At 39.8% G+C, this 12,081-nt stretch overlaps 1 protein-coding gene across 1 annotated transcript; it reads right to left on the bottom strand.

The window, feature by feature from the left end:
* Nucleotides 1–1,068: 1,068 nt before the first annotated feature.
* On the bottom strand, nucleotides 1,069–2,388 carry LOC142165905 (uncharacterized). The gene is made up of 3 exons (XM_075224293.1): nucleotides 2,116–2,388; nucleotides 1,637–1,768; nucleotides 1,069–1,452 (listed from the first exon to the last, which is right to left on the bottom strand). The coding sequence occupies exons 1-3, from the start codon at nucleotides 2,386–2,388 to the stop codon at nucleotides 1,069–1,071; spliced, it is 789 nt and encodes a 262-aa protein (XP_075080394.1).
* Between the last annotated feature and the right edge of the window lie 9,693 nt (nucleotides 2,389–12,081).

Below are 12,081 nucleotides of genomic sequence, written 5' to 3'. Positions count from 1 at the left end.
CCACCCATGTCTTCACAGATCCAAACAACATAATAAAACCATATAGAACAACCCCAACAATCAAGCCATATTAAGAGAGGTTTCTTAACAAAATCAAGAACATTTCTATAGAGGTTTCAACTATTTCTTAAGAATTCTTATGGTAGAAGTTTACAAAGATCAAAGAGGAAGTTAAATCATACCTTATGTGACCAGAATTACTCAAAATTCGAAATTACTTCAAGGCGGAGTCTTGCTATGAAAAGTGAAACACCGAAGAATTCACGATTCCGAAGCTACCATGGTGTTCTCCATCTTGAGGATGACTAAATTGTTGTTATGCTTGGCTAGATGGATGGGAGGAGTTTGAGAGGAAATCCCTAGGTTTTTGGTTCTGTTTTGGAGAGGATAAAAAGCAGGGGTTCTGTTTTAAAAATTGACTTAAATAAAGAAATTTTAACAAACACGACTAGGCACACTGTTCCCGTAACAGTGTGCACCCCTGTACGAAAATGTTAATATCTCTCTACTCCAAAGTCGTATTAACGAACGGTTTATTGCGTTGTAAACTAGACTCATAGACCTTCGATTCAGTAGGTAGAAAACACCATAACTTCCAGTATATTGAGAGAAAAGCCGATCAACAGTTTATCCAAATTCCAGTGAAATTTAAACCCGTAACTTGCGCGCGATCTTTGTCGATTTTTTTTTAATCACAACTCAAATGACTTACAATCTTAACGTATAACTATCGCATCATTTAAATATCTCATAGAAATTATCTTCCTATCGAATTAGCCCCTTTACAACATGATAACGCCGAATACACAAGGTGTAACATTCTCCCCTCCTTAAGAACATTCGTCCTCGAATGTTAGCAGTTAACCTAACTTCTGATTTTTTTTTAAAAAAAAAAATTCGCCAGAGTTTCCCCTAAAAATAGGAATATCCAAAACCTGTCATCAGCCCAAACATACATATCTAAGGCCACACAGGGCTACACATCATAATAATAACATCAACTTGGCTCACACGACCATTTACTTATACAATAATGATAATAAGAAGGTTAGCCATAACTTAATTACCTCAACTGTCACTGGTTGATATATGTGCAACACCTGCCATATTTGTCTCAAGCATATCACGTGAAGACTCAAATAAATGAGGGTATCTGGACTTCATGTCCTCCTCGGCCTCCCATGTCATTTCCTCTACATTATTGCTCCTCCAAAGTACTTTTACTGAGGCTACCTCTTTAGTCCGTAGCTTACGAATTTGACGGACAAGAATGGCAACAGGTATTTCTTCATATGACAAGTTCTCGGAAATTTCAATATCCTCAATAGGGCTGATGCAAGAAGGATCACCTAAGAATTTCCAAAGCATGGAAATGTGAAATACCGGATGGATTGCTTCTAATTCTGGTGGCAGGTCAAGTTTGTAGGCTACTCGCCCAATTCTCTGAACAATCTGATATGGCCCAACATATCTAGGGCTGAGTTTTCCTTTCTTACCAAATCTCATTACACCCTTCATAGGCGACACTTTCAAGAATACCCAGTCTCTCACAGCAAATTCCAAGTCTCGACGTCGGTTATCTGAATATGATTTCTGTCGACTTTGAGCTACGCAACCTTTTATGGATCAACTTTACCTTTTCTACAGCTTGCTGTACCAATTCAGGTCCTAGCAACTTTGTCTCGCCAACATCAAACCAGCCAATAGGAGATCTGCATTTCCTCCCATATAATGCCTCATAAGGTGCCATCTGGATACCGGCGTGATACTGTTATTATAGGCAAACTCAATAAGCGGTAAATGATCTTCCCAACTTCCCTTGAAGTCTAAGACACAAGCTCGCAACATATCTTTGAGTGTCTGAATAGTGCGTTCGGCTTGTCCGTCGGTCTGCAGATGAAATGTTGTACTAAGGTTAACAAGAGTACCCAAACCTTCTTGAAAAGACCTCCAGAAATTAGCTGTAAATTGGGCACCTCTGTCAGATATAATAGAAAACGGAACTCCATGTAGCCGAACTATTTCCTTGATATACAGGCTCGCATAGTCTTCAGCTGAATAGGTGGTCCTACCTGGGAGAAAGTGAGCTGATTTCGTCAGCCTATCCAGAATGACCCAAATAGAAATGAACTTACGGCGAGAATTGGGCAATCCTGTAATGAAATCCATATTAATCGATTCCCATTTCCAAGCTGGAATCTTAATATTTTGAAGTAGCCCTCCAGGTTTCTGGTGTTCAGCTTTAACCTGCTGGCAGTTGGGACACTGAGCCACAAATGTGGCTATATCTTTCTTCATGTCGTTCCACCAGTATAGCTGACGAAGATCATGATACATTTTGGTTGAACCAGGATGAACTGAGTATCGAGACTGGTGCATCTCTGTCATAATTTGCTTACGAAGCTCCCCAACATTAGGTACACACCATCGGCCTTTATATTTTAGAATTCCATTATCAGATTGCTCGAACAACTGCTTCTTCTAGAAAGGGATGCTCTCTTTAATCTTGACTAGCTCTGGATCCTCAAATTGATGCATTTCCACCTCAGCTACCAGTGATGACCCCGCAATATTTTGGACTACTACACCCTGGTCACCTGTATCATGTAGCCGCACACTTAGGTTAGCCAATCGATATATCTCCTTAGTCATTTCTAATTTCCCAACTTCTACATGCTTCAAGTTGCCCATGGATTTGCGACTCAATACATCAGCTACCACATTCGCTTTGCTCGGATGGTACAAAATATCCACATCATAGTCCTTCAGCAATTCAAGCCATCTCCTTTGTCTCAAGTTCAAGTCTTTCTGCTTAAATATATATTGTAAACTTTTGTGATCTGTATAGATATCCACATTAACACCATAAAGATAATGACGCCATATTTTCAAGGCAAATATAACGGCTGCTAACTCAATATCATGAGTCGGATAATTGTGTTCGTGCTTCCGCAACTGCCTCGAAGCATATGCAATAACTTTTCCATGCTGCATTAAAACACATCCCAATCCAACCCTGGTTGCATCACAATATACCACATAACCTTCAGATCCTTCAGAAAGTGCTAGAACAAGTGCTGATGTTAAGCGTTTCTTCAACTCATGAAAGCTCCTTTCACATGCATCAGACCATTGGAACTTAACGGCTTTGTGTGTCAATTTTGTCATGGGAGCAGCAATAGAAGAGAAGTTCTCAACAAATCTCCGATAATAACCACCTAAGCCCAAGAAACTACGAACTTCCGTAGGAGTTGTGGGTCTAGGCCAGTTTTGTACTGCTTCAATTTTCTGACCATCTACCTTAATACCTTCATCGGAAACGATATGCCCAAGGAAAGCCACTGAATTCAACCAAAATTCACATTTGGAGAATTTAGCATATAATTTCTGATTTTTCAAAGTCTGCAACACCACACGCAAATGATCCTCATGTTCTGCTTCTGATCGAGAATATACCAGAATATCATCAATGAAAACAATTACAAATATATCTAGAAATGGCTTGAAAACCCGATTCACTAAATCCATAAAAGTTGCTGGCGCATTAGTAAGACCGAAAGACATCACAAGAAATTCATAATGGCCATATCTAGTCCGGAAAGCCGTTTTCGGAATATCTCTCTCCTTAACTCGCAATTGGTGATAGCCGGATCGAAGATCAATCTTTGAGAAATATTTGGCACCCTGCAACCAATCAAACAAATCATCAATTCTGGGTAAAGGGTACTTGTTCTTGATAGTCACTTTGTTGAGCTGACGATAGTCAATACATATTCTTAACGAACCATCCTTCTTACGAACAAACAACACTGGTTCACCCCAGGGAGATGTGCTGAGCCTGATAAAGCCCTTATTCAGAAGATCCTTCAAGTGGGCTTTCAATTCTTTTAACTCAGCAGGAACCATTTTGTATGGAGGAATAGATATTGGTTGAGTATCTGGAAGCATATCAATAGCAAAGTCGATTTCTCTTTCTGGAGGAAGACCAGGAAGTTCATCAGGAAATTCATTCACGACGGGAACCGATTGAAGAGTTGGAGATTTCACCTCCATATCATGTACTCGTACCAAATGATAGATGTACCCTTTCAAAATCATCCTTCGAGCTTTAAGGTAAGAAATAAACTTTCCCTTAGGCGCTGCAGCATCACCTTTCCATTCAATAATAGGCTCACCTGGAAAATTAAAACGAATAATCTTTGTCCAGCAATCTACATTGGCATAACAAGAAGCCAACCAATCCATACCCATAATGATATCAAAATCAACTATTTCTAGCTCATGCAAATCAGCTAACGTATGGCGGTCATGAATCTTCACGTCACAACTTTGATATACCCGTCTAACTACAATAGACTCACCCATTGGCGTAGATACCTCAAAGGACTTATTCAACAATTCAGGCAGTCTATCCCATTTACTAGCAACGAAGGGGGAGATATACGACAATGTAGAACCAGGATCTATCAAGGCATACATATCGATAGAAAAGACGGATAGTATACCTGTAACAACGTCCGGAGATGACTCTAAATCCTGACGACTCGATAAAGCATACATGCGATTCTGCTGACCTCCTGAACCAGAAGCTCCAAATCTTCCCCTACCCCTGCCAGCTGATGTCTGCATACTCTGCCTAGGAGGACTTACCGAAGAAGAAGAAGAAGAAGCCTATGCAGATGCCGTCGGCTGAGCCATACCCCCTCCACCTGTCATCGGACAATGTCTCATAATATGACCTGGCTATCCACATGTATAACATGCATCAGAACCCTGGCGACATGGTCAAAAATGATTTCGGCCACATCGATCACATCTAGGAAACTGAGGTCTCATCTGACTGAACTCGCCTCTAAACTGTGGACCTGAGGTCCGTGAACTCTGACCTGGACCAGAATAAGTGGTCCGATCCTGTCGCTGTCCCTGAAACTGTGGTGGTGCACTGGCTGCCGGATAAGACTAACGTCGGGGAAACTGTGGCCTAAATCCACCTCGAAACTCTCCTGTGTTACATGCGAACTGCGCCCTCTTCTGCTACCCTCTATCATGCTCTCGATTGGCTCGTTGTTGCCTCTTGCAATCCTCTAGACCATGTGCATATGCTTGAATATGGGCAATATCCATTCCTTGGTTTAGAGAAGCTGTAGTGCACTCATTTATCAAGTGTGCCCCCAAACCACTAACAAACTGGTGTACCCGATCACGCATATCAGCAACAATCGTAGGAGCGTACCTAGCCAAAGAGTTGAACTGCATGCTATATTCCCGAATGCTCATATTACCCTATTCTAAGTGTAAGAACCTATCTCGTCGGGCTCTTCGAAGCTCGATTGGCAAATATTGCTGTAAAAATGCCTTAGAGAACTCCTTCCATGTCACTGGTGGCACATTAGGCCCCCGAGTCTGCTTCCAAGTCTCATACCATGTCACAGCAACATCACATAGTCTATAAGAAGTAAACTCCACTGACTCAACATCCGTGGCATGTATAATTTGTAAGGTTCGTTGCATAAGATCCAGAAAATCCTGTGGGTCAGCATTAGGATCAACCCCTGTAAATACTGGAGGATGCAAGTTGATAAAGTCCCGAACTCTCACACTCACGGACCTATCAGCAATACCGAGGGTCTGGTGTTGGGCCTGGGAGGCCACTATTCAAGTCAGCAATTGTACAGCACTCCGCATGTCTAGGTCCTGATCAGGAATAACTGGGAGAGGGACTGTAGGTATGTTAGCTCCTCTACGCCCTTCCGGGGGTGGTGGGGGTACTGCCCCGGAAGCCTGAGAATCAGCCTCATTCTGTGGCTCATGTTGATCTACATTAGCAGGTGGCACCTGACTTGTGCCCTCTCCCGCCTCCTCATCCAACCTCTGAATAAATTTCATAGCCACTTGTCGTCTCCTAGTGTTAGGCATCACTGAGAAGGTAAACAAAAAGAGAATTAGGAATGAACACTTATGATTAGGCTCTATTGCACGATCTAGATCAAGAAGAAAATAATAATCCTAAATGCCCAATAGCCTCATGTTTATAAGTGTGATGCACAACACACCATAAACAAGACTCTACTAGACACGGCTCGCAGACTCCCTAGGACTGACCTGCTCTGATACCAAGTTTGTCACACCCCAACCTTGGGAGGTGTGGCTGGCACCCGATGCCCGAAGGCCCGAGCGAACCAACCATGAGATATGATCTGAAATATAATAACCTGCAGGCAGAAGAGCCCAACACGACATATATATATATATATATAAACTAGGCCAACAAGGCTGTAACAACAGTATAACAAGGCTGCAACAACAGTATAACAGCTATCTAGAAGGCCGATAGGGTGATACGAAAAATATATATATACAATGACCGCTAGTCTGCAAGCCTCTAAGAGTGTAAGACAATCTCAACAGGGCGGGACAAATCCCCCGACATACCCAAAACCACACATATACATCTGTAATAGTACCTATGGACTCAAAGTCAGCAACTCCGAAGAAGTGGAGTGCGAAACCCAGCGCTGATCCTGGGGGTCCTACTGAGGAGGCACGTCGCTTTGTCTATCCGAACCTGTGGACATGAACACAACGCATAAAAATGCGTCAGTACGAAATATGTACTGAATATGTAGGGCGACAAGTGTAACATGAAAAATGTAATTAACAAGAGAAGAGAAATAAAGACAATTTGAATTCTGAAACTAGCCTCGGTAGGAAACTAAAATTCAACCTGGATATAAATGTATGCTCGTGAAATCGTCGTTCACTATCGCTACTTATAATATATCACATTATATAATAATAAATCCCTCTATGGGGCTATAATATCCATAACATACCCGGCCATAATAAAGGCTCGGTAGAATCGTACCCGGCCACGTGAAGCTCGGTAATCCCAACTGATCAGTGGTTACACAATATGTGTCATACCCGGCCGTCTATAGTGCAGCTCAGTAATGAAAGTAAATACATACATATACTAAATCATGAATTATATAGGTGCAATGCGAAACCAACCTTAAAAGACGTATTCTAAGAAGAGTCAAAGTGGCCTACCATCATTATTCCTCGACTATCATGGTTGTTACTAAAATATTTAATTTTCAACTACGAGCCAACAAGTACTAACAACATGAGAGTTATGTATTATGAATACCTTTGAAGTAAGTGTTCCTTATTCATGATTTATATGAATGTCGAAACAAGAACGAGTAAAAAGGCTCTAGTTCTTTTTAAACAAGGAATAAGGAAAACCGAGAATTCATAGATATTCTCTGAAGTAAGCACTCTATGAGAAAGGATCAGGTCTAAGCATCTTTATAAGTTGAATGTGAAATAACTTGAATCCGACGAAACAATTCGATAAACATTTATTCGAATTCTAGTCATGCCGAAAAGTATAGCGAAAGCCCTACATACCTTGTCGATGGAGTTATATACTGTTTCCGAGACCTCGAAAGCCTTAGTAATGATTTCCCACATAATACGAACCATTCAAAATCAAATTCAAGCTCATAGCTTATATAATTCTTCATTTAGACATTTACGCGAACAACTTGTGGCCATGAATTTGTAGACTCTTTTGTAGATTAATTTCCCCCAAGCACACCACCAAATTTTACTTTACTACATCTCCTCATCGACAAGATTCCACCCATGTCTTCACAGATCCAAACAACACAATAAAACCATATAGAACAGCCCCAACAATCAAGCCATATTAAGAGAGGTTTCTTAACAAAATCAAGAACATTTCTATAGAGGTTTCAACTATTTCTTAAGAATTCTTATGGTAGAAGTTTACAAAGATCAAAGAGGAAGTTAAATCATACCTTATATGACCAGAATTACTCAAAATTCGAAATTACTTCAAGGCGGAGTCTTGCTATGAAAAGTGAAACACCGAAGAATTCACGATTCCGAAGCTACCACGGTGTTCTCTATCTTGAGGATGACTAAATTGTTGTTATGCTTGGCTAGATGGATGGGAGGAGTTTGAGAGGAAATCCCTAGGTTTTTGGTTCTGTTTTGGAGAGGATAAAACGCAGGGGTTCTGTTTTAAAAATTGACTTATATAAAGAAATTTTAACAAACCTGACTAGGCACACTGTTCCCGTAACAGTGTGCACCCCTGTACGAAAATGTTAACATATATCTACTCCGAAGTCGTATTAATGAACAGTTTGTTGCGTTGGAAACTGGACTCATAGACCTTCGATTCGATAGGTAGAACACACCATAACTCCCAGTATATTGAGATAAAAGCTCATCAACATTTTATCCAAATTCCAGTAAAATTTTAAACCCGTAACTTGCGCGCGATCTTTGTCGAATTTTTTTTAATCACAACTCAAATGACTTCCAATCTTAACGTATAACTATCACATCATTTAAATATCTCATAGAAATTATCTTCCTATCGAATTAGCCCCTTTACAATATGATAACGCCGAATACACAAGGTGTAACAAGTCATTTGGTGCACTGTCATTCTTGTTTTCCAGCACATAGGAAAGAGTTATTTCATCAAAGACAACATATCTTGACACAAAGATCTTCCTTGTGGTTGGATGATAGCACCTACAGCCGTTATGCAAGCTGAAGTAACCAATGAACACACATGGATATGACTTAGTGAGAACTTGTGTTTTCCATTTAAGTAAGGGAAACACTTGCACTTAAACACTTTCAAAATGTTGTAATCAGGGTGTCACTACAAGAAAAAGGGGTTTTAGTGGCAGGTATCAGTGGCGATTCTACTAATTGCCACAAAGGTTAGGGATTTAGTGGCGACTCTAACAAATCGCAATAGAAAGGTAAAGTTATTTGTGGCGACGGTAAATAGGTCGCCATTAAAAAGACACTATAGTGGCAACTTTACCTAATCGCAACAAATATTTTCAGCTACAGGACAAAATTTTACTTTCCCGGCAAAAGAGAAAATTTGGCTCTAAAAAATTAGCTCGTTAACTTTTGCGGCAATTTGACCGCCACTGTTCTTTTCATTTTAAAGTTTTAAGGATAAATTAAAATACAAACACTTCAGAAATATATAAAGTTATTTATTCTACTTTTTAAAGTTACAAGAATCTGCTCTCAATTCTCAAAAATCTCTCACGCTCAAAAAGGGGAGAGAACTCAAAAGTAGCCCTAACTCAAAAGGTTAGAGATCTGCTCAAGATATCAATCGTAATCTCAAAACCCAAATGGAAATTCTCTCTTCAAAAAAGCCCTAAGCCAGAACACATACTCGATGAATCCAATTGACCATTCTCACTCAAAAGGTGATTTTTACCCTGCTGCGCTGAAGAACCCAACTAAGGTGTATTGTTTCTTTGATTTCCTGAGGTTTTAACAAAGAATATCAGTAAGCTATTTCTTCTCAATCAGTTTAGGAATTATTTGTTGCTTGAGTTCAACTTTATTGTTGAACTTGACTGTAGAACTATTATCAGTTTTACCCGTTCGGATTCGTTCAAAGTATTCTGTCAACTAGAAATCATGATAGGCATAACCAAATAGGTAATAAATTTATGTATGTGCATATGTTTGGCTGGCTAAAGTTTAGTACATATTTGAGTTTTTGTATTTCACTTAGAACAACATGCCCTTAGGACCAAAAGATTAATTTGGTACTTCTTTAAATGAAAAGATTCTGCCCAAAAGATATATGCTTGCTCTCTGTGATTTGATCTTGTTACTGTATTGGGAAAAAACTGAGTCTGAATATTGAAAATGACGTGTCATGACACGTGGACTGGTCAAAAGGTCAAAACGCAATAAATAGCCAAGAGGCACGGGCGACAACAGATAGGGGGAAAAGAAAGCAACATAGGTGTGGACCGTTACTAAAGTAGGTACAAGTCTCGTACCTATTCGAGTCGTTTAAAGATCAAAGATCAGAAGAAGTTGAAGATACGAATCTGATGACGTAAAAGAGTTTAAATACAGCGTTAAATGTCAAATACTTTAGAGAATCTGAATTAAATAGAAATGATTGTGTAACGTTTCTTTTAAATATCATTTATTGCTCATAATTGCCTCATTAAGACAAAAACATTATATCTTCTCCTAGAATCAACTATAAAAGGGGAGAGACTCAACATCTGTAAGGACACGAAATACTATTGAGATCTTACTGAAATACAAAACTATTTACTGCTTTACCTTCATTCTCAAAATATTTTATTTTCGTTTCCTGATTATCAGTAACCCGAATTTCTTTCTAGCTTTGACCAAAGACTCAGTTTTTTGGTTAAACAAATTGGTTCCGTTACCGGGAATCTGATAATCTTTTCTTTTAAGCTACATCTTGTCCATTATTATCACCATGTCAAACAACAACACCAACAATAACAATGAAAACACTTTGGGAAACCCTGAAAATCAAATCCATCAAAATCAAGGAGATTTACATAACATTGAAATGGTTCCCTCCCCTCAAAATTCACCACGTCAATCTCGTGAAGGCAATCCTGAATCTCGTGCTGATCAACAAGAACAATCTGAACACTTTGAAGGGGGTACAAATGAAGCTTTACAAAAGCTAATTGATGCACAAGTCGGCAAAGCTCTTCAGGCTCTAGTTAGTCGATTGCCTGCTGCACCACCCACACCAACTCCTAATAATAATACATTGGAGAATCCCCGTTCTGATCTTGTTAATTCTGGAAATGGAGGAATCACCAGTGAACCACAGGAAGGGGAACCAGGTAATTCAAATAATTCCTATTTGCAAAATTTAGTACTAACCTTGCAGAAACAGATTAAGGAACAAAATGAACGTATTGAGCAAATCCCTGGAGTTCCGCCTGTAATAAATGGAGTTGACATGGACAAATACTCACAATAACCTTGGAAGCTAAGTGCTTCTCCCCTTCCAATTCTGAAAAAGTTCAAAATGCCTGACATCCCGAAATATGATGGTACTACAGACCCACGTGACTACGTGACTGCATTTACAACAGGCGTAAAAGGCAACGACTTGACCAAACAAGAAATTGAATCAGTACTGGTCAAGAAATTTGGAGAAACACTCACCAGGGGTGCATTAACCTGGTATTCTTTTTTATCTGAAAATTCTATAAATTCTTTTGCTGAGCTTGCAGATTCTTTTATTAAAGCACATTCGGGAGCACAAAAGGTTGAAAAAAGAATGGAAGATATTTTCAAAATCAAACAAGGAGGTTCAGAGTTGCTCAGAGACTTTGTTGATAGATTCCAGCGTGAAAGAATGACTCTATCCCGTGTGCCTGACAACTGGGCTGCAATAGCTTTTGCAAGTAATTTAAATGACAAAAGTTCTGAAGCCACGAGAAGACTCAAAGAAAGCCTTCGAGAATTCCCTGCAACCACGTGGAATGATGTTTACAACAGGTATAGTACGAAGCTGCGAATTGAAGAAGATACCGTACCTAAGTTTCATCATGAAGAAAGGGGTGGTTCCAGAAGATCAGAAACCGAAAAAAGATCAGGTAAAAACAGGTACGATCCATATATGGGACCTGTAGGAAAAGACCCACGGTCAAAACAAGATAGCCAGCAATATGATACAAAATCGAGGAATAGGGACTCTGATTCTTCATCGAAATTCAGAAATGATCGGAACAGACAAGAGTCGCGAGATGATGACAGAAGATTAAAGGCACGGTTTGGCGGATATAACTTTAATGTCACTACCTCCGAGCTCGTGGCTGTTTTGAGAAGCATGGGAGATAAGGTACGGTGGCCAAAAGAGATGCGGTCAAATCCAAATAGACGCAATCCAAATCATTGGTGCGAATTCCACAATGATCACGGGCACAAAACTTCAGAATGTAGATTCTTGCAGAGTGAAGTGGATCATCTATTGAAGCAAGGGTACCTCATTGAGTTATTTAGTGAAAACGGTAAACAAGCCTATATGAAAAATAGGCAAGAGCCACCAAAGCCTCCTTCACCCAAGAGAACAGTGACTGTGATAAGTGGGGGAGAAGATATTCACGGCATAACCTACACAACTTCCAACAAGGTTTCTAAAGTAACAATTACACACAGGAAACGGGTACGACAGGTTTTAGAAAATGAAAGTATTTCATTCGATGATGC

The sequence above is a fragment of the Nicotiana tabacum genome, chromosome 11, assembly GCF_000715075.1.
Source record: "Nicotiana tabacum cultivar K326 chromosome 11, ASM71507v2, whole genome shotgun sequence".
Taxonomy (NCBI): domain Eukaryota; kingdom Viridiplantae; phylum Streptophyta; class Magnoliopsida; order Solanales; family Solanaceae; genus Nicotiana; species Nicotiana tabacum.
Note: the sequence above shows the minus strand (reverse complement) of the source record. Positions and strands in the feature narration are given on the sequence as shown.